General features: G+C 36.5%; 3 protein-coding genes across 3 annotated transcripts; all 3 read right to left on the bottom strand.

The window, feature by feature from the left end:
* Nucleotide 1: 1 nt before the first annotated feature.
* chata (choline O-acetyltransferase a) lies at nucleotides 2–6341 on the bottom strand. Its single transcript, XM_077236883.1, has 15 exons — nucleotides 6230–6341; nucleotides 5781–5891; nucleotides 5192–5383; nucleotides 4940–5058; nucleotides 4047–4100; nucleotides 3784–3964; nucleotides 3284–3461; nucleotides 2901–3070; nucleotides 2727–2827; nucleotides 2322–2450; nucleotides 1255–1377; nucleotides 1035–1173; nucleotides 820–882; nucleotides 542–679; nucleotides 2–401 (listed from the first exon to the last, which is right to left on the bottom strand). The coding sequence occupies exons 2-15, from the start codon at nucleotides 5826–5828 to the stop codon at nucleotides 123–125; spliced, it is 1914 nt and encodes a 637-aa protein (XP_077092998.1). The 5' UTR covers nucleotides 5829–5891; nucleotides 6230–6341; the 3' UTR covers nucleotides 2–122.
* Nucleotides 6342–7178: 837 nt separating this feature from the next.
* Nucleotides 7179–9743, bottom strand: slc18a3a (solute carrier family 18 member 3a). Its single transcript, XM_077236346.1, has one exon. The coding sequence runs from the start codon at nucleotides 9219–9221 to the stop codon at nucleotides 7680–7682; it is 1542 nt and encodes a 513-aa protein (XP_077092461.1). The 5' UTR covers nucleotides 9222–9743; the 3' UTR covers nucleotides 7179–7679.
* A 9175-nt stretch (nucleotides 9744–18918) lies between these two features.
* rgra (retinal G protein coupled receptor a) lies at nucleotides 18919–25899 on the bottom strand. The gene is made up of 7 exons (XM_077236926.1): nucleotides 25358–25899; nucleotides 24947–25103; nucleotides 23828–23949; nucleotides 23319–23472; nucleotides 22969–23086; nucleotides 21383–21496; nucleotides 18919–20672 (listed from the first exon to the last, which is right to left on the bottom strand). The coding sequence occupies exons 1-7, from the start codon at nucleotides 25431–25433 to the stop codon at nucleotides 20529–20531; spliced, it is 885 nt and encodes a 294-aa protein (XP_077093041.1). The 5' UTR covers nucleotides 25434–25899; the 3' UTR covers nucleotides 18919–20528.
* Nucleotides 25900–27893: the final 1994 nt, after the last annotated feature.

Genomic DNA, 27893 nt, shown 5'->3' with positions numbered 1-27893 from the left:
TCAGTCTATGAGCCTTGCTGTATTTTTAGGACTGTGATTTTCTCTCGAAATGTTCACTCTTTGCACAGTCACAGTGGTTACTTCCTGCATCTTCCATGCGATTTAAACATTGTAGCTTCTGGCTATGATTTGTTTCCATTCTTCATTACCTTGGGAGTTCCCTCCCTCCTTTCTGTGGAATCAGCTGGTTTAGCTTCAGTGTTGCATTTTCGGCACAGATCTTGCATTTCCTTCAGGCATCCCTCAAGAGTCTTCACAAACAAATCTGAGCAGGTCTCAGCACTGTCACGGAAGCTTGACACGCAAAAAATGATGTGGTCCATCTGAGGATTGTAGCAGGCTCCATAGCCGTTAGGGACAACAGGACCATAGCAGCAGAACATCTCCTCCGTGGTAGGCACCTATGCAAAGACAAGCAATTTTTTGAACGAAAGAGATTAGTGATCTAGTACTAATATGAAGCTGCATGCGCACTATGAATAACAAATCCATTTTTAGGTCTATCTCTCATAATTTCAAAGTGTTAGGCTTCAAAGTGAACCTGGCTTGTCGAGAGAATGAACTGGATGCTGGTGGCATAGGTTGCATCAGAAAACAGCTCTGGCTTTTCCAGTTTTAGCTCCTTGGCAATCTCTCGCAGCCCCAACAAGTGATTGTCTATTGCCATCCCAGTGATTGCCTGTTCCCAAATAGTGGAAGAGCAATATTTTATTGGAGAGCAGACAGTATGACAATCACAGTTTGATAATCACAGTTAAACATGAGTCATGACTAACTGACAGATTGTGTAATTCAAATTCAGCTGTCCGTTTCACTTACTAGAACTGTATACTTGGTTTGGGCTTTAATGGCAGTCCTAAGCAACTCCATTTTCTCAGCATCCTAAATAAATAAAGGAAGCAAGTGTTATTATTCCTTCCTAAGCTATTGCTGTTTTGACAATCCACACAGCATTTTCTACAAATGAGTTGCCATTTGCATGAAATGCAGGGCAGTATGAATGAAGTGCAGTGTAAACAAACTAAATCACATACAGTGATTTTGGAGCTATTGACCATAGCTTTCACAAATGCTAAGGCCTCATGTGTGGAGGAGCGAATGTTGTCAACTCGTCCCTCTTGAAAGCGGCGTATTGATGCACTTTCATAGGTGGGCACTAGACGTCCATGGCATCTGAATGCAAAAGAAGAAAAAAAAACTAAATCGTCATTCTATAGTAGTATTAATATATCTTCAATTATAGAGAAGACTGACCTGTAAAATGCAAACTGGAGGGCAACTTGAACATAAGCATCAGGGCTCATTTTCTGTCTCTTGATGAACTCTTTGCCATATCCAGTGAATTTGTTGACATTCATGTCCAGATTTTTTGCAAGTCTGTAGGAATTAACAGTTTGAAAGTCTCTTATGCTCACCAAGGCTGCATTTATTTGATAAAAAAAACAATAATACTGAGAAATATTATTAAAAAGTTTTCTAATTTATTACTGTGAGGGCAAAACTAAATGTCTAGCAGCTAAAATGCAGTCCTCAGTGTCTCTGTCTAATGATCCTTCTGAAATCATTATAATATGCTGATTTGGTGCTGGTTTTCAAGAAACATTTCTTATTATTATCAATGTAAACATTTTCAGGAGCCTTTGATAGACCGAACAGTACAGCAACAAAAAAAAGAACAGCATTTACTGTATTTGAAATAGAAATCTTTCTAACATTATAAATGTATACTGTCAATTTCGATCACTTGAATGCATCCTAAATAAATGCATTAATTCCTTTCAAACTAAAAATCTTACTAACCCCATACTTCTAAACGACAGAGTATGTAAACCCAAAAGATGCTAACACTTTTCTTGTATTTTACACCCTTTTATTTGTCTATTTGAATTTTATTTAAAAATATTTATGTATAAGTGACATTATATAAACTAAATCACTTTCAAAATGCCTGTGATACTCAGGAATAATTAAATTTGAGGTCTTTTCTACACTGTAAAAATTTAAATGATCAATAAGTTATGACAACATGTTTTTACATTGCTTTAACTTATCAAAATAAGTTAAGCACTTTTCAACATTTTTTTATAAGTTACACAAGATTCAACTAATTTTTAAGTAAATGTAATTTAAGTTGAAATGACAAGTTGATTGTACTTAAAAATTTAAGGCGGGAACTTTTTTACAGTGGAGTATAATTGGATTGAGCTTTATTAGGATAAACAAAGTTTAGTGTAATTAATTAATTGCAAGCTATCAGAATGGTATATGTTAGATTTTAAAGAAGTTACTACCCTGGTGAATCACCTGTTTTATTGACTTACTTCTGTAATTTATCTGCTGAGGCCGTGAGGAACGTTTGGATATCTGGCGAGCATTTCCAGCGCAGTCGTCTGGGGGCAGGAAGCTCGCTCATGCTGGCCGCTCTCATCAGCTTAGAAGGGCTTCCCCTCCTGTGAGAGAAACAGTCTCAGTCCATCACATTGCGTCTTCACTAGCTTAGCTGCTATTCTCAAGCTGTGTGTGCATATATCTCAAGTCGTCTCATTAGAGTCTTTGGCAAATACATAAATGCAACTACTGTGCTAGTGAGAATAAGCAAAAGGATATTACAGATTCCTTCAGAAGTGAATGTATTCATTGAATTTGCCAGACCAGCAGTGCATTGTGGATAATCAAAGAGTAACTTTGAAATTAATTTCTATAAATAAAATAATAATTTGGCTTACATGTATCTAAGTAGATACTCTGTACATTGCACGAGCACTATTCCCTCAAAAGGGGAGTGTTCACATACAACGCCGCAGCATCCATCTGCACCTATCACAAACTGAAATCATTACAGTAGTTTAATTTTAGAATTCATCTTCTTAGTCAATTTAGATCCAACTGTGGGTTTCTACCTGCATGGGCTTGTCGTACCAGCGGTTGCCCCCGTTTTTGTCCGTGCCCCCTCCGTGGAGCATCAGCGAAGCTCGGTTGGTATCAGTCAGTTCAATGCCAGAGGGCTCATCCAAACACACCAGACACAGACAGCGTTCAATCACGTCTAGAGAGTCCCTGTTGGTAGAATCTGCACCCGATTGAGAAATATTTCATTTTATATGTGTGTGAATTCCATTAACCTGTACGGAATTTCTTGTTTTATCAGGGGAATTTTTTTGTTGTTGAGTTTATCTGGTAAAACGGGTCTCTCATAAGTTGTTTTGTTCCTTAATATTTGGATGTCAAATTGCAGGTCTAGTAAAGATACAGCTTGTATAGTTGAGGAGAAATGATGTCTGACCTTTGATCAGTACGCTGCGAGCCTCAGCCCACTGTGTTCTGCCATCTGATGTGAGCAGACCGATAGGAGGCAGACGCTCCTCTTCAATGTCTGCCATCTTTCTGATTCGCTCCAGCTGGGTGTAAAGGTCTTTTTCATTCAATCGACGAACGTTTATCACCACGTCGAGAACAAAAAACTGCAAACACATATAGCATGGTGTGGCAGAAAACAGCATCAAATCTTTGTCTTTACAGATTGCTTATGACTTTTTGAATCAAACTCTAACAAAATTAGAAAGAAAAGCATAACCATATAAAAAAGAAACATAACTATCAGAATTAGATTTAGTACCACAGAGTAAGAAAATGGTTGTTTTACCATTAAAAACTTAAGTCTTTGTTCTGCCCTAAAATTTTAAGTTTAGTCAACTCAAAAATCCAAGTTGTCACTTTTCAATTTCACATTTCAAGTTGACTAAACTTTTTTTTATTTTACTGTGCAGGTGAAGCAATGCTTACCTGATTCTTACAAGCCACTATTATATGTTCGGGCTCAGGCATAACCGCACTCTTCGGAGCCACTAAAGTGTCAGTTTTTGGCCCTGGCAGACGGTAGGAGGTGAAGACCTTGTTGTACTGATCCATACACAGGGCCGTCCCAGCCAGCTGCCCGCGAGCATAGTCTACAGGGAGAGCACGTCTGCAACAAATGCAGCATACCTTCATGTTCACAATGCTAGAAGTTAATGTGAATACATGTGAAAACAAGGAGTAAAACGTACCCATCAATAAGAGATTTATACTCTAATACGCCAGAAATGAGATGGGCAGCAAATCTGTGGAGAAAAAATATGCAACAGTTTATAAATAAACTACCATTTAAAATATTTTTTTTTGTATCTGACCAACCTTTTGAAGGGTTTTGTGTGTGTGTGTGTGTGTGTGTGTGTGTGTGTGTGTGTGTGTGTGTGTGTGTGTGTGTGTGTGTGTGTGTGTGTGTGTGTGTGTGTGTGTGTGTGTGTGTGTGTGTGTGTGTGTGTGTGTGTGTGTGTGTGTGTGTGTGTGTGTGTGTGTGTGTGGCAATGCAGTTGTTTTAATTAGGTTTTAAAATGGCACTTAACCCAATTTGGGTTTAACAAAATCATTGGTTTAATTTTATATTCTCTAGAGACTAATTCTAGACTTTTACTTACCATAATGAAACTACTTATATTTATCTTTTAATACAAAATGTAGAAACAATCAATAGGAAACATAACTTATTCTTAACTTATGTTAAGCCTAAAATAGCAATGTCCATTATATGGTATATATTGCTTCCCTCAGACGTCCATTTTAGGACTGAAATCAACATCAAGTAAGGGTGAGAGGTACACTTTGTTTACACACTTACTAATCTGTAGATTAAACTATGCTGAATGAGAAATCAAATTTTAGTTAATGAGCCCCTCAATTACACAGCCATATGGAGCTACACAGTTAGCGGATGAGATCATGCAGTTTACAGACCTAACAGCTTTGCACAATCCTAATGCGTATACAGTATCCTTAACTTATGTAGACATTGCATTTCCATTTAAATAAACTGATATCAATGATGACATGCAGTGAGTTCATTGTCATCTGAGTTTAAAGGAATAAAAGTCGCCTCTGCTGTATACCCAGAGTCCTGTACCTGAGGACGTCACTTTGACCCTTGAAGTTCTGCTTAGGAAAGACCATAACCGGACTGGAGTTGACAGGTAGTGCTAATCTGTTGCTCAAATACATGTCTTCAAGCCAGTAGTCATACACCTTAGATAATGATCAAGAGAGAGTATGAGCAAATAAATCACTTTCAAACCATATTTAATAGAATGTGCCTGCACATTAAAAGCAAAGTTGTTTACAGCAAAGTCACATTTTTTCCAGACAGTGCATTCCATACCCAATTAGCCTTATGATCGCTTCTCTCTATTAGCTTTTTCTGAAGAAATTCTCCCATCCCACCAGGTGCTCCAAATTTCTCTACAATAGCCTTGGTCTTTCGGAACTGCTCCTCTGGTATGAGGTGACTCATGCTCTTTAGGTACATCTCCAGTGTTTGCTGCAAAGGGGGCACCGGGAGCTTCGGAAGGCCCTATAAATTGAGATCATGATCAGAGCCTTATTGCGATTCATTCATTTATATTTTAGCGCCAGGGACAGCTTCTGCTTAAGTAGCATTTGTTTTCTAGATCTTGGTATTTGTTCTCAAGCTAATGAGTCTCTTGTCTAAATAGCCTTGATAGAGTCCTAGTAAATCTTTTATGCTGCAGTGATCCCTGACAAGTATTATATTTAAATTATTTTGCCCTGTGTACAAGATCATTTCTGCTATAATGGCATGTATAAAATCAACATGATCATTTATGTTTGATCAATATTGTAGACTTCCATGTCTGTTTGTAATGTTAAAAGAGAATGTTTGAAAGACATTTAGTTAAGCCACATAATGCAAACAATTTTACATAGAGATATATTAGTATTTTGCTTACACTTGCATCTCCCATGTCTCTTGCTTGTTCCCTTTTTAAAACCGGCATCCTCAAAGTTGAAGAATTAAAAGAAGAAAGATGTAAATCCACTGACACTTTTCCCAGTTCCCTCTGGAAAAGATATACAGGTATGAGAGACAGCTTGCATTGCAAATAGTATTCAAATTCATTTTATCAATATAAATATCCATAAAATGACTAAAAACTGTGCTATATGTTTTTTTTATCATCAGCCACATCGATTAGACAAGGCTATTAGCAGCCATAAATTATTTACAATTAATTAGAATTTTAATATTAAATACATAGAATAGAGATTTTGAATGTAAATTAAGTAGAAAGTATTTTTTTATAGCTTTTTAGCTCTATTTGGTCCTTGTTTGAGGAGGTGGCTGTAAGCATAAACGTTCTTCTACATTCTCAAAAGTGTCAATTTAAAAATGACTTACCAAAATGTCTTACTCTTTATGGGATTCCTCAGGTGTCTCAAAGGGTTTATCCAGATTCATAGTCCCGACGTTTTTTATTAAGAGGAAAGTGCCGTTGATGGTGTCTGTTAACATTGCGTCCCATTCATTGCAAGTCGGGAGCCTCTTAGGATGCTCCTCAGGAAAGATGCTGAAGGAGCGGTACCTTTCTCAGACTCCTCCCACTCAACTCCATTCGCTCGATGCCGCATCTGCCAGCCCACCTCACACTCACTTTAAGTTAAGTCCTTGAAAGAAATTTATGGCCACCTTTCCAAATCTCGCAGAAGAAAAAATTTCCGTACGCGAACGCGCTCGATAATTTAATTAAAACGAAAAGAGGAATGTCTTGTTATAGACCATCTTGCACCATAAGCACTATTTCTTCTTCTTTTAAATAAATAGGTTCGATTTACGTCTGTTTTGCGAAAAGCATTTTGTACAGAAACCCCCATAAACGTCCGTTTTGGTTAATCGCTTTATATTTATGAATCAATTTGGGTGTGGAAAGAATGGACAGAAAAGTTGTTTTTTAAACACAGCCTTTTCATTATAGCATAGGCTACATATAGTGCAGATATCTATAATGTCTTGTTCATGCGTGTTATGTCAGCATATGTATATTTTCGTTTCTTTGTCGTATTTTTTGCTCTTTGATGCTTTTTACTGCACAAATAAATACGCAAATGTATTGACTCCATTTATTTTGAATATTTTGTTTAGTTTTCTGTCACTAATGAATGTAAGAAAAATGTAGCCTTAGCCAAAACGAAATCAATTCAATTTTCGATGTAGATATGTAACTGCATCTATTTAAAGCTTGATCGTGTAGATGCATGATGAAAGTCAGTCACAGACACTCGGCGCACAACAAGGCGTTTCACAGATTTTCTTTTAATTATGTACATTTGATATGCACATATGTACACCATTATATTCCATAATATACAGTAACGCATTCCAGAAATACACCCTAAACATTTAATACTTGAAACAGACACTGAAAAGGCAGGATTCACACCGGTTCCGTCATTTTTTTTCTATGAAATTTTGCATATTATTTGTAACTGCACAAATTCGGCGGAATAACTTCAACGAAGGCCCATTTAATACGTACACACGCGTCTTCATATTTAATATGTTTGCACCATATTTATATCCCTGAATAATAAACTTAATACAGCGGAATACTAAACAGTGAAATATATAATTTTTTTTTTACATTTCTTTTACATTTCTTATATTGAAGAAAAAAATATTGAGCTCACTATTTCAGTAAATTGAGTAGTCTAAATTATTTTAAGATTGTATGCAGTTCACCAATAGTTTTCCTCAGGACAATGAGTAACGTAAATGAGTGAATGAAAAACATTTATATTCAGCAGAGGTTTTAACAGGATTGTAACAGATGACCACGGACAGACGACTCAGTCTATATGTATTCTAGCTCAGACGTCTCTTCTTCAGAGAATGACTTTGATTTTCCAGCAAATGTCCCGTTCTCGCCGATGGGCACACAGTTACCGGCTGAACTGTAGCCGTGCTTCTTTCTTTGGCGTTCCTCCATCTTAATCGTGTCGTACAGACCTGTGGCTCCCTCCTCCAGTAACATGTTTCTTTCAGAGTGAGATGGTTTCATAAAGCACACGTTGCGCAGGAAAATCAGGGCCGGTGCGTAAAGTACGTTCGCCAGACCCATGCCCAGATTGAGTTGCACAAACCCTAGATCGTGCACTATTTTACCGGCCACGATGGGGCCCAGTGCGTAGGCAACACAGTAGGAGATGTCTGCAATTGCGTATACACTACCATAAACAGACACGTGACGGACATCTACGAGAAAAGCAAGTGTGGGTAATAAAGCTGTGTCTACCAGTGCAATACCGAAACAAATGCCACACAGGGGGATTATCAGCTGCTCGAAGTTTTTGCAAGCCGGCACAATACAAGAGCTGGCACCAATGATAACCATGCCAAGTGCCCCATAGAACCACTGCAAGTGCGGATACTGTGCTGCCAGCTTGACAGTGATATAAACACCTAAAATGTGAGGGAAAAAGGCAGGTAGCCAGGTGAGCCCAATCTCCCACTGGGATGAATCCATGGTCCCCTCCATCCAGTTAGCAATGGTGGGCTCCAGAAAAGCAAGGGGGATGTTACATGTGGTCAAAGCTCCTGCCACAACCGCTATGTAGGGATCAATCATTAGTTTGTAAATCGGGGTGCCAATCGGCATATTCTCTCTAGTCCTACTGGAAAAGGGCTTGAGGACAGTCAGGCATAGTATACCATCTGCCAAACATATAAAGGCGAGAACAATGAACGGGACGCGTTTGCCTGCGAACTCGTACAGTACCCCTCCAAACGGGGGCGCGGCAAGGCTTCCGAACGAGATGAACGCGAGGGCAATGCCCAGCGCGCGACTTCTCTCTGGCTCCTCCGTGTACTTGTCTGCGATCATGGCAATTCCTGAAGTGTCTGCGAACGCCGAGCCGAGCCCTTGCAGACTGCGCGCGACGAACAGAGTCGCGTAGTTCTCTGCGAAGGCAAAAATGCATGTCGAGACAAACATGATACTGAGTCCAATTAAAAGTGGGATGTCATAGCCGACTCGGTCTATGAAAGTTCCGGTCAAGGGATTGACAATGAGCTGCAGAATGGCTTTTGAGGCGAAAAGCACGCCGATCTGCAAGTCAAAGTTCTCGTTTTGCGTGCTGTTGATTGAAGAATTACCCTTTATGTGCGCCTGCTCCGATTCACTCTCTAAACGCGCTAGATAATCTGGCACAATAGGCACGATGACCATATAAAGCATATTGTCTAGCAGAAGTGCCACACATACAATGACTAGAATAATCCTTCTTTGTCGCTCGGGGTCCTGGATCGCAGTTCCTAACTGTTTAGTTTTTTCCCCCATCTCTGATAGTTTAACGGCGGCGGTTTGCGCCAAGCCACCCGATTCCTCCGTAGCCATGATCCACACTTTGGTTGTTTTAAGCAAAAGATTCTTAACTCTCTTCTAAAATGGGCTTTTCTTCCTCAAAAAGTCCGCGCACATTGGGTTGTCCAACACTCCTTGAATAGTGAAGCCTCGGCGTGCGGACCAACTTTTTCTGCTTTACCTTGCAGTCCTTCGTTGCGTGTGCATTTCCTCCCTCTCGATTGCTGTCATGCAGTGTTGTTTCATCGTATTCGGTTGAGGACGCCAAGTCAAAAACTCACAGTCAGGTCAAAAATTCGCCGCCTTGTTTTTCCCCTTATTTACACTGGCATTGTAGTAAGGCGCGCGGAGCCCGAATGAGCATGAATAGATGAATTCACCTGTAGATCAATGTCATGATTTCTCCTCAGCTGTCTTCTTATTGATGCCACCCAATGCAGATGCGCTTACATGTTGATTCCATTGGAATCGCTCCTCTTTTTTCCCAAGGATGTGACGCACTGTTTGCTACCCCCTCAAGTGCTACCCCAACCAGCTGGGTCTTTTATGCTCATTTAACACGTCAAGTCCCTATCCAGTAACGCCAAGTTGTGCTTTGCTTTATAACTTCAAAATATTGAGCGAGCTTCTATAACTGCTTAGGACCACAAACCTTAAGTCACCGAGCTCGGCAGATATGCTGACTGCGAGGAAGATGCCTGCAAGTATTATTTAAGTTGCTCAGTGAGAACTAACTCACTCACTCGCTCGCTCGCTGAGTAGTTATTGATCGCCGCCTACGCTTTCGTTTGTTTTCATAAACAGACTTTGGAAAGTTATATGCTAATAAAGTGCTCCGTGCTAGTTTATTTTATTGAGACAAGTTGTAATATTCTTTGACCGTGATTCCTCTCATTTCAAATATGTTTTTAGATTTCTGTTCGATAGAAAGGGAGAAAGAAAATGGTGAAAAAGAAAAATTACGCACATAATGAGTAATCTACCCCATACACCTATGTGGAATAATTACCATGTAATGTTAAAATGGGATGTTTGATCACAGGCTTTTTATGATTAAGGATCTCATTGTGTATAAACACAAAACTAACATTTCTGAAATACATAACATTTGCAGGGGGAATAGCATCAGTTTATTTACACAGTAGAAAACACTTTTTACAATTTAATATATATATGATTATTATAAAAAAAAATTGTATAAAAATCAGTGTGTCGGTAATCTCCGCATTTCAGCACCACAGCGGACTGGACAGCTCCTCGTCCTGCAAAGCAATAAATGATCTGCTGTGTAGCCTACTGTGAAGATTTGTCCGAAAGCTTTCAAGGTAGTAGTGACAGGAATAAGCATTGTCATTTTTAAAGATTTGTTTTCCTCGCAGTTGACTGACAGGGGTGTCATGTTTGCTCTAGTTAACGTAGGACATGAACAGTAATTTTAGTGATAATGTACCGCCATCTGCTGTGCAAACTTAGTTTAGCGTTTTCTGCCTGCGGAAGAACAATAATTGGGTGTTCGTGACATCTGGTGGTTTATTTGTTGTACTGCAACGGGTCAAACTTGGATTAGTGTGCAAAATAGTGAATTTAAATTGTTGATTGATGGCTTTTGACATACATTTAATTTTTAATTGACTTAACTTAAAATCGCAGACAAACTTGCAAAACAACCAAACAAAATAGCTTATAAGAGATATTGTTCTTGTTAGAGAATTATAATAGCCTATAAGAATGTAAGAATGATACCTGCTTAATCCCCTTTGTACGTGATGAGTAAGGATATTAGCTAAATGTTGACATAATACAAAATTGATGCAGAACATGTTTGCATTATGAGACAAATAAATGGGAATATGCATGCAAGCATACAAACCAACAGTTAAATGGGTCATCGGATCAGTGCTTGAAGTGGGAAAAGAAAGGTGGCAAATCATGACATTTGAGATTTTTTACAGTGAAAAACAAAACTTATAACAAAACTTGTTGTTATTTATTAACAACATAAATGTAGCCTATTAAAACATGTCGTGCGTGTGTGCACGTGTGTGCGAAAACGGAACTCCTCCAAGTCTGCAAGTCCAAAAATACATTTAGATTATTACATTTTATTTAATTAAATGCATTTATGGTGAGATTATTATATTTTCATGTCAATCTGTGTTTTGACCACGAGCCATGAGCTGTCACTTTAATTCACCGCGTGCAGCACAGCAAAAATAGACTCGGAACGATCTCTGCACTGCTGTATACCTACAGCACCAGGAGCGCATTGACGGACCGCATGCGCGTGCAGTGTGAAAGCTCGAACCTGTTAACATGGGTGCGGAAAAAATACGCACTGCACACTCACTGCATACGAAGTATATCAACGGGCGTGACACTGGCGCTTTTTCTGTCAGTGGTCGAGTACAGGCTACATGCGAGAAGTAGCGGTACGCAAGAAAAAGTGCAGATACGCTTAAGAGTAAAATGTAGAAGTGCCGGTACTGCGTACCGGTTGGTACCGCCCCACTTCCAGCACTGCATCGGATGCAAAATGTGTTATATGGTGTTTGCATATAAATTTGGATTTTCTGAGCAATATGCTCCGCCCACGACCAATGACGAACTTTCCTGTATTAGCATATTTCCACCCTCAGCCATTTGCCAATGCAGTGAACACTGTGAACAGAGCTGTTTTTGAGGAGGTAAAAAGGGTGTTTTTTTACACAACCATTGAGGAATTTTAACCAAAGTATGTTACAAACTTTACATGAAGACCCTAAAGAATACCAAGAATACCATACCAAGTTGTGGAAAATAGGCATTCGATGACCCCTTTAAAGGGGTGGTTCAGGATTTTGGACATCGGACCTCATTTCCAAGTTAGCCTGGGTGTTATTTATCAGTGGAGACAGTTTTAAAAAAATGTCATGCAGTCCTACCAGTTGTGTAGTCACCGGTACTAGGCTAGCGTGAGTCAACGGTATCGGCTAGCCTGCCATTAAAAACAGTTTTACCCACTCCACAGTACACCAAAAGCAAAGAAATTATAACGCCAGACTATCGATGTAAATGTCTGTTGAGGGAAAAATGTTAGAAATCAAACTACTCTTGCATCTCAATGATCGCATTACATTTACAGGAACTAGTTTCTCAGCAGCGGCGGAATTTTACTTTGCTCTGGTTAGTAGTCCTGCGGCGAAAAGAAAACACAGAACAGAAGCGCACTACAGTCGGAACGTCTAGCTAGCTAGTAGTAGCCTTGCTTGAACAACGATATTGAAACATTCGATTGTAAACGAAGGAATTGGCAACATGGTGATATACATTGCTTCTGTAGTGATGAGTGTCAGCTGCAGGGATATACACTTGCGTGATTATCATGTGGACCGTCTCTCTCGGTTGCCTAGGTAACTTAATATCACACGCCGGTGCTGTAGACTGTGCTAATAAATACAGGGAACAAAGTATAACTATTGCAATGCGATGAAAGGGTAGTTTGATTTCTAACATTATTCTCTCAACAGACATTTACATCTGGCGTTAGAATTTATTTGCTTTTGGTGTACTGTGGAGTGGGTGTTTTTAATGGCAGGCTAGCAGACACCGTTGACTCACGCTAGCCTAGTACCGGTGAACTATACAACTGGAAGGATTGGATGAAAATTTTTGAAAACTGTCTCCACTGATAAATAACACCCAGGCTAACTGGGAAAATGAGGACCGATGTCCAAAATCCTGAACCACCCCTTTAAAGTAATTAAATAATGTTATACTGAACTTTTACCACAAGGTGGCCATAGTAACGCATACATGCAATCACAGCCAACAATGATTTATATATATATAGGCCATAAAATGAGTTTAAAATAATCTGCCAGACTCTCCTGCTGATTTATGTTTTTTATTAAGTACGTTTTTTACTCAAATACCAGGAAATGCGTCATAAACAAACACACAAAGAATATTAATAAACCTTTGCATCACATGATGTGGTGCATTTATTCATGGTGTGTAGTGCACTACATAATGTGCATTTAAATAGTCTGTTTCCCCCTGGGAGCTTTTGTTTTCATGTGTTCTTTCTGTCTTTCTATCGCTCTCTTTTTCACTGCTAATCCTCCACTCTACAGCCCATCTTTGCAGTCTATTCATTCACTGGAAATAATATGGTTTTAATTCCTGGCATTGGCCTGGTGTGAAGCACATACGTCATATCCCCAATCCGTCCTTCTCCTCCTCACTGGATTCGTTCCCTGAGGATCAAAGATTTTCTTGCTGTTCCAGCCTGGACTCCATTCCGATCTGATCTGAAATCATGAGAAACAAGTTCACCATGTAATCCGCAGTGGTAAAAAGTATTAGTTCATGATGTCTGTGTTTAAGTTGAAGCAATCGTGGTTAAACTCCCATTTTATAGGCTTGAAAGCTTAGTAAAAAGTTGAAGGCTATCTTTCATTTTAGTTTTTGGACAGTATTTGCTCTGATTGTTTTATTCTGTTAACAGCCCCTGAAGACTTCTCTTTAGTTGTTATTTTAAAAATATTTTTACCATGTAATGTCATCTTCTTGAATCTGGTTCAACATTTCTGCTTATCTGGTTCTGAGCAAATTTCAGTTGTTGTTGATTTAAAAAAAAAAGTTCCTATACTGAAACAAGTGCAATTATTTCATTTACAGAACGTTAATTTGTGTTCATACTGGTTGTTTACTGGTTACATACACATAGAGGATGACAATACTATTTTGACATCAAACCCTGTCTTATTGTCATGGCAAGCACCAACATGCTACACATGTGAACATGTGAAATTGAAATATGCAAGGTAAAATGATTAAAAACTTTTTAAATCCATGTGCCTGAGGTGAATCATAAACAGAAGGATTAAGCTATAACCTTGTTGAGGAAATACAATTTCATTAATGGAGGCTGGTTCAGACAGCAGCCAAGCTAAGTCACATGTAAAATTACCCCAAGCTAAGAAATCGTTACACATCATCAGCTCTCTGTTTCTTCCTAAATTAACAAACATGGAGGGGCAGTTTCACATTTAAAAGTCTTACCAGTTTGGGCACCTATTGTACAGTATGTGACATAAAAATGTAGAGTAATTAATAATATTTTTTGAGTATCTCTGCTTCGGAATCTCCAGGTGTCCAGCGTCCTTTTGTCAGTATGACAAGAAATGTTTAATACAAAATCTCAAAGGCCTCAGAGTCAAAGCTCAATTTCACTTAATTCTTCATAAAATATAAAATGCATTATTTGTTAAATAAATTCAGCTCAGTTATACTAATTTCGCCTCTGGCTGGGTTCTCTTTGATTTGCTTTTATTACACTATTAAATTGTAGTGGCTAAAATTATTAATGATATTAGTAATTTTCATTAACATTAATTTCTCCATGCTAAAAGAGTCTTGGACAGTGTTGTTATGGTAAACTAAAATTATTAAAAATTGTGCTCTGTAATTGAAATAAAGATAAAATAGAAATATTAGATGAAAACTATTACAGTTATAGTTGCCAAGACAACATTTCTTATTTTCGTTTAAGTTGAAGTACTAAAATTACTAAAACTGAAATAAAAATAAATTAAAGCTATATAGAATTTTTTTTAATGACAAAAGCATTAAAGAAGATTACTAAAACATAAATGAAAACTAAAAATATAAAAAATAAAAGCCAATTCCAAATATTAACCCTTAAATGCATGAATGTTTCTCCAATCATTATTACATATTGGGGTCTTTAACGAGCCGGATCTATATCTAACACGGATGGATCTCTACCTGTCGCGATAATATAAATCTCAGCTGGTATTAGAGTAACAATTACATACAGAAGAATAAAATAAAGCATATTTTGTTACCTTTTGGTGCTTGGAAGGGTTCAGTTTGAGCAGATATTTTATACCATCATCACGGTCCTCGTCAGAGCTCATTTCCAATACATTCAGCATATGGATAATTTTTGCGATCTCAAACATATTCTTAAAAGTCTCATCTTATCATCATAAGTATCATCATAAAATCAGTATTTTGATTGCTGACAGCTTCTTCACCGGATCCACCATCACGTGACAGTGACACAAATATTTTGATTGCATTCAGTAGCTACTTGCTTTGCAGTACATTGCTGAGTCATTTTAAGTTTTTGCTGATTATATTTCCTATTCTTTTGTTTTCTGCCTGGGGGAACGATGAATGCAATGTCACTAATCATTGTGTATCAGACATTGCCACCTTGTGGAATAAAGGTGAATTGCACTTATTCATTTATCAAAGACTCAACTATTGTTTTGCAGAAAAATATACTTACAGTTACCCACCTCGGGTCGATAGCAACCCTATACGATTTTTACAAAAATGTATGGGAAAACATCTTGTTATATTGTTTATAATGAATTGATTAAGGACGATTAAGAAGGTTGATGTCTAACTTTAAAAAATTAATGAGGAGGAGGGTAGTGAATGACGTCCTGAGTCACCAAAGACCTGATGCATTTAAGGGTTAAAAAATACTATATTTCTGATTAGATAGCAAAATATGATCTCAATTGTATGGTTAGATATTGAAAGAAGTTTGTCCAAATACCCATGACAAGACCTGTTGTTCTTTAAAAGTTTTAAAGCCTTTAAAGTTGTGCTAATCCTATTACTTTAAACACACTCAGGGCATGGCACTTAGTCAGGTGTTTGGAGGGCAGATCTAAGGTCACTTCGGTATTCTCCCCAATTTTAAATAATCCAGATTTTCAACCAGGAATGATGGATGCAAACTTCAGGTCTTGGTATGACAAGGGTGTGGTGAGGCTCACAGACTTATTTACTGATGGCAACCAAATGTAATTTCAACAAATTATGGATAAAATGTCTAAAGTCAGAATTGTAGCAAATTAGGCACTTTATTTTTAAAAAAACCACAGCGAAAATGATGGGAAGTTGAGTTGTTTGTTCCAATTGATGAGAATATTTGGGACAAAGTTTGGGAAAATTCTAAAACAATATTGGTCTGTAATTGTACGCAAGCAATTCAATTGAAGATTCTATATAGTTTACATGTATCTCATGGTCATAGATACTGTATGCTTTTAACAATTCCTTTTCCCCATTTTGTCTCAAATGCAAGACCAAAATAGGTACTTTGACTCACTGTTTATGGTCATGTAGTCTAATACAGATTTATTGGGAAAAAATACTTCATAAAATGCAAAAGATTCTATCTGGAACTGGATCCCCTGTCACTGTTACTGGGCCTGTGGTGATGATTTAACTTCTGAGGCTAGAAGACTTTTTAATATCATGACGTTTGCAGCAAGAAAATACATACTTTTTCAGTGGATTATTGATACCCCCCTGATTCCAGTGAGGGAACTGATACGACACGTCTAATCCACTCCAAGACAGACTTCAATTCACAAAATATGGAAGCCATTTTTAAATGATCTGGACCCTAGAGTCACAAACATTTTATTGTTTGGATTTTACAGATGAGAATATCCCTAATGTGAGCAAATATGTTGCAACGGAAGTTTGTATTATTTGAGCTGTTTTTGTTTTTTGTATGTAGTGTAAATCTATGTTCTCAATGAATGGATCATGTTTTTGAGTTCTAATCTGTGAAAAAAGTGCAATAAAAATATAATAAAGAAATACTAAATACTAAAACAACACTGTTAGTGGATTATTTAAATGCTAATTCATTCTTGATATCCAGTTTTTGACAGTCAGGTCAGGTCAAGTTTCTACAAAAGTTATGTAGGCAATATGTATTTATCCCTTTTCATTCCACACTATAGTTAAACATGACTTTAGTGATTTAAATGACTGAGAACACAGAGCTCTCTAAAGAGCAATGACGCACACATCAGTAATCCAGATTACACTGTCCATAATCCTTTAAAATACAATTTCGTGAAAAAAACACCAATTTTTTTTCTACTTTTATGTCTATTGTTAATTGTTCACGCATTTTATTTAATGTTTATGAGCATACAGTGGCACAAATCCCTAATATCCCTGTATGTTTGGAGCCAAATGAATCTCGCTTTCATCGTTTTTTTTAACTGATGTCATATTATCACTGTTTGTGAAAACGCTTCCAGCTTGAACTGACAATTCAGTTGATATGACAGACTGCTTCCCATGCACATTTGCATAATGATTGCATAATCTGCTTCAAATGTTCTTTAATCAAATAAAAAATGCATGGCTTCTGGCATCCGGTCTGACCTTTCACCATGTTGTTGAACCTTTGGATATCTGATCGTAAGCTTGTGACTGATTACTCTGGATTGCAGTGCAGCGGCTCAGGCACTCTTGCTGTCAGTATGGGTTACATGTCATTAATCGAATACAAATCAGAATTGGTGAGAACTGTTTGTATCTCAAAGAGACGTCACATTTGTGATTTATTATCTCCACTTGGATTTCACAAAGCTGTGGACTGTTCATGTTGATACATAGGAGACTGATATTTTGGCCTTTCTGCCTGGTACAAATATTCCAAGTATGAAAACAGATTTCAAAAGTGTGGAAAAAAGCACTTCTCTAGCCTTAATCTGTCTTGACAGTGAAATGCCATATTTACGCCAGAGATATGCATTGGTTTACCTCTATAAAACCACTGTAAATACCAGGAGAATTTCAAAATTCCTGATCTATGAGATTTTTGACTTGACTGCTTTCTCCACTAATTGATTGCTTTTTTATTTTTTAATTTTTTAATAGAAGTCACCACATTTTCAGACGAGATCTGGAATAATGATTTAAGGTTTTTAAAAAATGTCATTATTTGCACTGAAGTCATTAAGAAAAATCCCCCCCTAGTGATATGCAGATATGTGGCCAAAATTAATTGTTAGTAAAGTATGTTTACTTTGTCAGTTGGTTTGAGTTGTTATTGTTGTCTGGATTTCTGAATGCCAGATTATTAAAATATTTATAAATAAATAAATATTAAATTAATGGTTTCATAATAATAACTGTTTATACTTAAGGATGCAACATGTTTTCATTCTGTAACCTAATATAAATATTAATAAACGCAGAAGCTAAAGCCATCTGCTATATCAACAGTGCTATTTGTGATTAAGACGTCAAAGAAAAAAAAAACAAATAAATTAAATGGAATAAGTACAACTTGATAAAAAGTGGCGTAAACTGATCCATGTCAAGATTTTTTAAATAAAAATGTCAAATATACTATTTAATTGATTTTTGAATACTGGGAAAGAATATTGTCATAGTTTGCAGAATCGACCTTGTTCACAGTTTCTGCAGTTATCACAAAATATTGTCAATATATATATATATATATATTTTTTTTAATATTAATATACATTTTAATTACCCTGGCAGTGAATCACAAACATGAATTAACACTACTGTGTTTCTAATACAACTGCAAATGTCATGTCATTCTCTCTTTTGACTGCTGTAATCAATCTATCAATAATTTTCCTCTCTTTTAGAAAGTCTCAGAAATGCTATCATGGATTTATATATATATATATATATATATATATATATATATATATATATATATATATATATATATATATATATATATATATATTGGAGCAAATAGGAATACAAAAATGATATTTGTTGTCATCTCCCATTCATCACTATAGACGTTTACCCAACTATGACGACTTCCGCTTCTGAGAACACCGGAAAAGTAAAAAGTGCCCATTGTTTAATCTCCAGTTTACTAAAGCCTGGTCTGGAGAACTCAACTACAACTCAATAATGTAGACAGCAATGTTTATTTCACTGTTGTGTATCTTGGCTGAGATATACAAATCAGTTGTTAATGACAAGACATCCACTGAACATGACAACTTCGCACATTATTTACAGGTTATTGAAAAATGCACTTGAGGAAGTCAAGCTTAAAGTGGACACAAGAGCTTTTAAAGACTAGTCTGATTCTAGCGTGACAAGTGACACATGAAACACTACAGAGATATTGCGTCAGGGTAAACATTTATCAACCATTTGTTATTAAGCGTGTCACTAACACAATCATTGGTAACTTGTATTGCATTTCGTTCTTTCAGCATATTATATACTTTATCAAGTGTATTTACGAAGTATTTGTACTACAAATGTGTAAAATGGGGGAAATTATGTCTTTCAGAAAATGTCCCAAATTTGTATTTGTGTAGGCCTACATTATAGTATGAAATTCTTCAAATTCTGGCTTCTAAAGTTGCAAAGTAAACTCTGTTGAGCTAAAAATATGCACATTGTATGCAATTTCACCCTTTAGGTTGCAAAATTACATGTCATTATTATGCTATTGGCTTGTTTTCTTCAGTCTGTAGTAATGATATTACTGTTATGCATAAAAAGTGAAACTATAAAATATGTTAATACTACGTGAAATGCATTTTTGTGTTGCCTGAGAAAACCTTTTTTCTTACGGTGTACAAGAATACCTTCATAAAGAAATGATTGGCATGAATTATTTTTAAAAAAAAAATTAGATGCCAGAATGATTCGTGTTGAAATTGAGACAGAATATGCAGAAATTGAAAACGGGATCACCAGTCAGAACATTTCCAATTGCAGTAAGTCTCGTGCATAATCTTTTTCTTTTGACTAATCTTGTGAGCTGGGGAATGTGTTTTCATGAAAAGCACCGTTGTTTCTGGGATTAAAAAATGTAGCTCGCCTAATTCCGTCTCATAAGCTGGATGTAGACCTTATCTCATAGCAAGTAATTTCCTTATGTGGAAAATAAAGTACACTTTATGTTCTGTGTGCTAAACTGTGCATTTTGGTTAACATGAACATATCAAATGAACATACTGTAGAAATGGTAAAAGTATTGAACTCTTAAAGATAGCAGTAATTACATTTCTGTTTATTCTTTTTAGCTTGACATTTAAAAAGGCTGTTTGTTGTACAGCGTAACAGCGCTTATACTGTATACAATCAAAAATCTGAACAGTTCCCAGAAACCTCAAAACATATGATTCCTGATTGTTTCCATTCAGAACCGCATATACAGTATGGAAGAAGCTTAACTCTTATTGAATGACGGCCACACGTTCTCTTCTTTACATGTGCTTTGTAATGATACGGATAAATTTGGAGCCCGTTCTGTAACATTTCCATTAGGAGCAGCTTATGTGCTTTGTCAAAATATCAGTTTAGGAATTTTATTACATGTTGAAATCCCCTATATTAAATATAACAGACCAAAATATACCACAAACAGACTCCACACTCACGACCACAGACAGTCCACAAAAATACAGCAAGGATGACATAAGCACACAAAGCCAATAAGCATGTTTCATACCTGTTCGAAACCACCAGGACATTAACTGTTATTGTCATATGCTTCGTTTATTTGGACTTGTTCTCAATAGCAATAGTCTCAATCTTTTGACCAGTGAGCAACTGCCAGATTCCTCCCCTGTAGTTCTCGTTTCCGAGGGCGTAAACAAAGACGTTGAAAGTAGGGGATGTCTTAGCCAAAATGGGTGCAATCTGTTGAACACATCCAAATCAGACTCTTTTTATGCACATACTGAAAATAGTTTAACAAAAATGTTATTTATCGGTTCATGTGTTTATGCTATTGTCTCTTATGCTCACCAAGGCTGAATTTATTTGATGAAAAATAGCGATATTACAATTTAAAATAATGGTTTTCTAATGTTCTAAATGGTAATAATGGTAATAATGTTAGTTACTTTAAAATTTAATTTATTGCTGTGATGTCAAAGGTGAATTTTTTAGTAAGAAACATTCCTTATAAAGTTGTTACAGTTTATATAATTTATACAATTACAATCTATTTTAAGTACAATTCTTTTGTACATTATAAATGTCTTTACTGTAACTTTTGATCAATTTAATGCATCCTTGCTGAATAAAGGAATTAATTTCCTTAAAGAAATAAATAAAGGTAGTCTATGATTTTCATTATATTAATTCCAGACCTGTGTGACTTTCTTTCTTCCGAGGAACACAAAAGAACATATTTTGATGAATATACTGTATCATTTAAAAAAAGTTTTTTGAATATGATAAAAGTCAGTGTTGTATCGGAACCCATACACTCTCATTTGACAAAAACAGTTAACACAGTCTACACAATATCGTCTTTTGTGCACCCCAGAAGACACAGATTACTCATTTTGGGGTGAACTCTTTTTTGGGTGTCTGATATGCTTTTAAAACAATGACTTCCTCACCATTCTCAGTTTAGGAGAGACGAGGGTTGCGTTCTCCACAGCAGCGTAGAAAGCCAGGATACCATAGGGACCCCAGCAAAACAGCATGGTCTTCAGAGGAGTGCTACAGTTGAACTGCACATGGAGAGCAAGCAGGAGATTTAGAAGTCACATGCTGCAGATTTAACTTAGATGTAACGTATACACCATTAAAAATCCTACTGTTCATATGAGCAAACATAGCAAGCATTTTTAACTGTAAAATCCCGTTAATTGGTTTACAGTTAGTTTCCTTACTATATATGGTGTAACTGTCATATATCTAACCTTTACAGTAAAATACCGTTACATTTACAGTTTTTGGAAGTGAAAAAGAACAAGTCATTGACAAATTGACAATCACAGAATTTCTTGTGTCACTTCACATTTGATGCTTTTTTGTTGAAATAATGGTTTCTTAGTTTTTCTAATCAGTTATGTACATAAGGGTTTTATGTTACATTTAATGTTGTTAAATGAATGTTTATTGCATTACTTTAGTGTCATGTGCATTACCATGATGGTGTTTAGTGTTTGTGTGAATGAAACTGCGCACCTTTTATATATAAGTATTCACCTTCTCCGCTTGTGGAAAAGCTGCTTGTGATGAGCTTTGATTCATCGTTTTTGGTGGTTGTCAGTGTATTACAAAGGTACAAAACAGATATTAATACTTTATTAACATTAATATCAGTTAGCGAAATGTTTTTTTTTTTTTACTGTAAATTTAAGTTAAATCTGTAAAACCTAAAATGTTGGTACTGTTTTTTTTTTACTGTAAAGTTCACTGATTTTTTTTACAGATTTATTTTTTGTGTACAAGTGAACACAACACACACAAAAAGAGTTTTTTAAAATTGATGTAATAAGCTAAATTTGGCACAAAGGCTTAAACACATAATGAAAGGACCTACTGTACAATACTATATTTACAAATTAGAATACAGTTCAGTGGTACAGTAGTAGAATACAGAAGTACATTAGAGTGATACTGTGCCAATGTTATTAGCTATGAATTAGCTTTTATTTTATTTTCATTTTTAGTAATATTGGTATCTGCCAAAAAATTATTATTTTCAATTTTTATTTTATTATTAGTCCTTTTATATATTATTATTATTATTATTATTATTATTATTATTATTATTATTATTATTATTATTATTATTTCCTGTTAGTAATTTTAGTGTTTTCATTTAGGTTTTTCATCTAATAGCCTATTAATGTTATTTATTTAAGCTTTATTTCAGTTAACAAAAATCTTAGTAATAGTTAACGTTAATTACCCTGTTCTGTGCTGGTCTTAACTGTCTGTAAGGAAGTCCTCTTCTTCTGCTATCACTTTGGTATAGGAGTGCATGCTATTTTTTAGCGTTACATAATAGTTCTGGAGATGAGTTCAGTAGCTGTTGCAGAGATGCCTTTGTGCTCCCAGGCAAAACGTTTCTTTGACCCACTCAGTCACCATGAATAACGGTCTTATGCAATGTGAGGGGAAATGTATACACAGTACTCATGCGCATTTTGGTCTCATGTCAAATTCTAATATTGTGTAGAGGATACTTTACCTTAGCCTCCCCACTCTTTTTGAATTTCCTATCAATGGACTGATAGGAAGACAGCACGACAAACACCTGAATGCCCATGTTGAAGATGGACATTGGGATCAAGTAAGACACGTAGTTCCTAAGGACAGGTGAAATTACATTTATAGGCCTTCAAGGGTCTTATTTCACAGTCACAAATTTACAAGGAAATGAAACGTCCCTATTACCATAATATTGCTTTCATATATTTGTAAATATGGGTCAGAATGCATATTTGAATATATGGGTCAGAATATGGGTCTGAAACTGACACTAGAGCAATGCTGTATGTTATAACATGACGTGAATTATGAATGTACTGTGCATCTTACCTATCCCCCTTGCTGTAGTCCAATGTGCAGCAGGTCCTCAGGGGCTCGTAGTCATACTCTCCCCAGCCAATCAGAGGCATGGCGGACCAGAAGGCAGTGAAGAGCCAGATGAAGATAACCAGGGTGATGGCGCTGCTCCACTGCAGCTTTGTCCCTAATGATACAAGGTGATCAAACATTGTGCTGTGTACTAAATTGTTTTATTTAATGATCCTAAACTTTTTTTTAAGGTTCTGATATTAAAACACCAAAAAAATTTAGACCTGAGTCCACAGTGTTGACATTTGTACTAATTTAAAATGGCCATTCACTGAGATTTTGGAAAGAATGGGCTTTGGTGATGCCTATGTGCACTATAAGTACCTTCAGCTGGTGGTCTTTGCAACATGGGTGGTCTGAACTAGAACAAAGACCGTTAAATATCCCACTGAAGCGCAGGTCCTATTTGGTGAAAGGCATCTCATTGTTTTTTTGTTTTTTTACCAAGGTTCTCTGTTCCTGTTACTCACTTGTGCAGTACTGGTGGTATCTGTCCCAAGCAATGGCTGCAATAAAGTGAATGCTGGCAAGAGCAGTCATAAAGCCCTGGAAGCCATGGGTTTGGCATCCATCTGATCCATAAGGCCAGTATCTGAAATTTCAAGATCACATATTTAAAAAAAGCTCAAAGTTAGCCGATTAAATTAATTTAGTCATCTGTAATGTATTGTTCACAGTGACAGATTCTTAAACTTTAACATTTTGTCTCTCCTATCTCGAAAATGTGTTCACATCTTTGCTTGTATCAGCAAATTTGGATATCCAAAATATTTGTATTTTGGAACATGCACAGTAAAAAGTGATCAGTTGCCTTAGCTTAAAAAAGTGAGGAAACCCATTGTCTTATTAAGTAAATAAACCATGCTTAATTGAAAAAAAATCTATGTTTTCAATTACACATTAATTTTATTTACTTATTCATTTTAAGGCAACGGGTTTCCTCACTTTTTTTAAGTTAAGTCAACTGATCACTTTTTACAGCCGGTTTCTGTTCCAAACTTGTCTTTAGCTGGCGCTGAAAACAGCTGGTAGCTGGTTTGTTTCTGGTCTAAAATTTTCTACCAACTTGCACCAGTTAATGAACTACCTGGACCAGTTAGAAACCAGCATAAGTTGGATTTTCCAACAGGCCATTCCTGTGGAAAACAAACAAACAAAAATCTTTTAAAAAATCACAGACCTGGTTTGATGGTCTTAACTGGTTTAAAATGGTCTGAGCTGGTGCTCAGCTGGTAATGCAGCTTGGTGGCCATGCCTGGGGGCAGCCAAAAACACTCAAACCAGCCCGACCAGGCCGGGAGACCAGCTAAGACCAGGAAATCATCTTAGGCTGGATTATGCTATTATTTATTACAGCAATGATGTGATTAAAATACATTTCATCTCACAGGGAATTAAAAAAGCCCTGCAACCCCAACTATCCATTTCATTTAACAGCTGCACTTTGGTAATTTATTACGAGAGGGAAAAAATGACCCCTCGTTACATCACAGCTGTATTTACACACTGGCATCCGTGACGCACCATCGCCTCTAGGGGTTCCGTCAACAACAACAACATCATCAACACACAAACGTGCGCGTCCTCACCTCAGAAAGCTTGAGAAGGCAGCGACAGTGGCGTTCATAGAAATACCCATATCTGCCATGGCCAGACTGAACACGAGAAAATTACTTGGGGTCCGTAATTCTCTTATTTTAAGAAAAGCAACAACGGTGACAGCATTCAGGAAGAACCCGAGGAGACCTTTAGAGGACATAAAACGTGTGAACAATCAGAGCCTTCCCAAAACCCCATAACAGCGCGGTTATGAAACAGTAATAGGCTATACATTAAGTGGCACCCTTCAGATAGATAGTTAAATCAACATTATGTGTTATTGATTTTGCAACCATTTGCTATATCATTCCCGGATGAAGCACATATGCACATCCACAAAGTAATATTTGCACGCGTTCCTCTCTCTCTCGCTTTTTAAACCTGAACAAGATTCTGCTTACCCTCCACGAGCAGACAAGATCCCAGTGAGAACACATCGAACTCGGTGAATCCCTCCGGTAATGGATACGTTACCATTTTGAACGCAATTTTGACACCAGAGTGTGCAGAATCACAGTCCACTCGCGCGCGCGATGTGCCTCAATGTGTTCAAACGAAGCCTTCTTTTAAAGGAGCGTTTCACGTGAAAAAGCATAAACGTAATTATGTAAAGCTCTCCCTCTGCTCAATCCGCGCAAGAATGTATTAATGAACATAACAACTCCTACCATTGACCCCTAATACGTATTTACACAGGGCATCAGTAAAGCGCTCATTCAGTTACACAACAAGCCTTTGTGTGTTGGGCGCTTGAGCGCACTGATGGTAAGACCGGGCTGAATGTGCCAGACTGTGCCAATTCAGTGTGTCGTGTTCTGTTCGCTGGCTGAACAACAGGTGTCGTCGAGCTGTCAATCCAGACACTGATAGATATTGTGGATTTGACGGTTTGCACATGGTTGATGGGAGTAACTGTGTTTTTACAATGACTTTTCTCAAATGCAGACGGTCACATTGGCGGTTTGGAGATACTGAATAGATCTTCCGACACAAGAGGGAGAGAGAAAATGTCAATGTCTTCACAGATAGACAATTAGTGGTTCTTCTAAGAAATAATTTTGAGGTCATTTAAGCCTGTGCATCCTCAACTTAGATGATTTAGTTGGTTCAGATAACATAATATTTTGAGTTTCTTTTGATGAAACCAATCTCCTTCGTTGAGTTAAACCAATGATATATATATATAATTTTTTTTTTTTACAGTGTATACAGTCATAATCATAAGCTGTGTTTGGTGCTGAAATATAAACATCTAGAATATTTTGTTTAGACAATAACCACTCTTAATTCTGCTCTATTAAAAGCTGCTTTGTTTTCAGATTGCATTATTCATACTTGAGTGAAGCCACAAAAAAAAGTTACAAAGAGTTACTGATACACTAACCTACTTTTTTTGTTTTGAAAATCTACATTCATTGGTGTCCTGCAATTCCACATAAAATATATATTTTTTGAGCAGTACATATATGAAAACTGCAAAATCCTATTTCAAGGCTTATCATACCATACAGTTCACAAACAAAACCCATATTGTTCAGTCATTGCCTCAGCCAAGATTATAAGGTTGTGAAACCTGGGAAATATAATATACATGTTAAAAAAAGAATAAGTCATATGACAGTTGCAAAAGAACACAATGTTTTAAATGTTTGTACAAGCAAATTTGTTCCACTCAAGTTTGCACTCCACACATACCTAACAGTATGTTAGAAAAACACTTTACAATAAGGTTTCATTTGTTAACATTAGTTAACTACATTACATGAACTAACGATTAACAATACTTCTACAGCATTTAATCATCTTAGCTGATGTTAGTTTCTACATTTACAAATGCATTATTAAACTCAAGTTGTTTTTGTTGCACTGTGAACTAACATAACAATGAAGAATTGAATTTTTATTAACATGAACAAAGGTCAATAATACATGCTGTAAAATATATTGCTAGTTCATGAATCATGGTCCATAATGAGACCTGTTACTAAAAATACCTTAATTTGAAATGACCCCCCCCCCCCCCTTCAAATTATGGTATATATACCACAGATCAGCATTGTGTGTTTAAATGCATTTTTTAGATCGAAAGATTTTGTTTGAGAAAACTAAAACATACTTTGAAAGATCTTGAAAATGCCAGTCCGTGACTGTTATGACTAGATCTCTCTAAGCTGTGATTTTTCGTACATTATGATCATATGTTCCTCACATACAGCTCCTCTATTCAATAACTTGTGAAAGTCAGATTTGTTTTTTTCAGTGCATATGGGATTAGGATAGTACAGAACCATAATTCTCAGGAGGTTTACTGTACTTACTGCAGCTTTTACTCCAGCTGATGCTATACTTCTAACTGTGAAACACAAAAAGATCTTTAAGGGAATAATATGACCTTAGTTGTGTGAGAGAGGTTTAGGCAGTCAGTGGTTAAAGGAAATGTTAACACCTTTTACACATTCCACACACATTAAAACAATAAACACTTTGCTGGTTTTCTTTTCTAATGCTCATAGCAGTTGAGAAATTCAGTTTTATATTTACAACTTGGCACTAATCAGAACAGATGATCTGGTGCCAAGGTTTAACCCATGTTGTATTTACAAACCAGTAGCATAAACAAATAGACTTCTGTGAAAAATAACTCTCGAGGGCCAACAATTACTGGAAAACAGACCAGTTTTGTACCAGGGAAAGATTTAGCTGTAAACCTTGAAACTCATTTGCATTAAGCCCTCACTCCAAAAACTGTAGATTTCTAAACATTATTATTATTTATTTCCTGCACTTTTCTTGTTTACGGTTTTGAGCTTATGCTTTTAAGATATTTTCTGGTTTATTTTTTATTGGATTGTTTCTGTTTATTAAGCATAGTTGATTTACAAACCCTGCAACCGGCTCTTAGGAAGAACAAGTTGCCTGTGATCCAAGGCCTAACAG

The sequence above is a fragment of the Siphateles boraxobius genome, unplaced genomic scaffold (genome assembly GCF_051911475.1).
Source record: "Siphateles boraxobius isolate OS27281-9 unplaced genomic scaffold, OSU_SipBor_1 20, whole genome shotgun sequence".
Lineage (NCBI taxonomy): Eukaryota > Metazoa > Chordata > Actinopteri > Cypriniformes > Leuciscidae > Siphateles > Siphateles boraxobius.
Note: the sequence above shows the minus strand (reverse complement) of the source record. Positions and strands in the feature narration are given on the sequence as shown.

Bases quoted from the DNA above. Each gene is read 5' to 3' on its own strand.
- chata (XM_077236883.1), bottom strand. From the start codon at position 5,828: ATGCCGGTTTTAAAAAGGGAACAAGCAAGAGACATGGGAGATGCAAGT. The intron at 2,828-2,900 runs GTAGAAACCCAC...TAATGATTTCAG, and splicing joins GGTACGACAAGCCCATGCAG to TTTGTGATAGGTGCAGATGG. The intron at 680-819 runs GTAAGTGAAACG...ATTTGGGAACAG, and splicing joins AAACCAAGTATACAGTTCTA to GCAATCACTGGGATGGCAAT.
- slc18a3a (XM_077236346.1), bottom strand. From the start codon at position 9,221: ATGGCTACGGAGGAATCGGGTGGCTTGGCGCAAACCGCCGCCGTTAAA.
- rgra (XM_077236926.1), bottom strand. From the start codon at position 25,433: ATGGTAACGTATCCATTACCGGAGGGATTCACCGAGTTCGATGTGTTC. The intron at 25,104-25,357 runs GTAAGCAGAATC...TGTCCTCTAAAG, and splicing joins ATCTTGTCTGCTCGTGGAGG to GTCTCCTCGGGTTCTTCCTG. The intron at 21,497-22,968 runs GTAAAGTATCCT...CTCCATGTGCAG, and splicing joins AAAAGAGTGGGGAGGCTAAG to TTCAACTGTAGCACTCCTCT.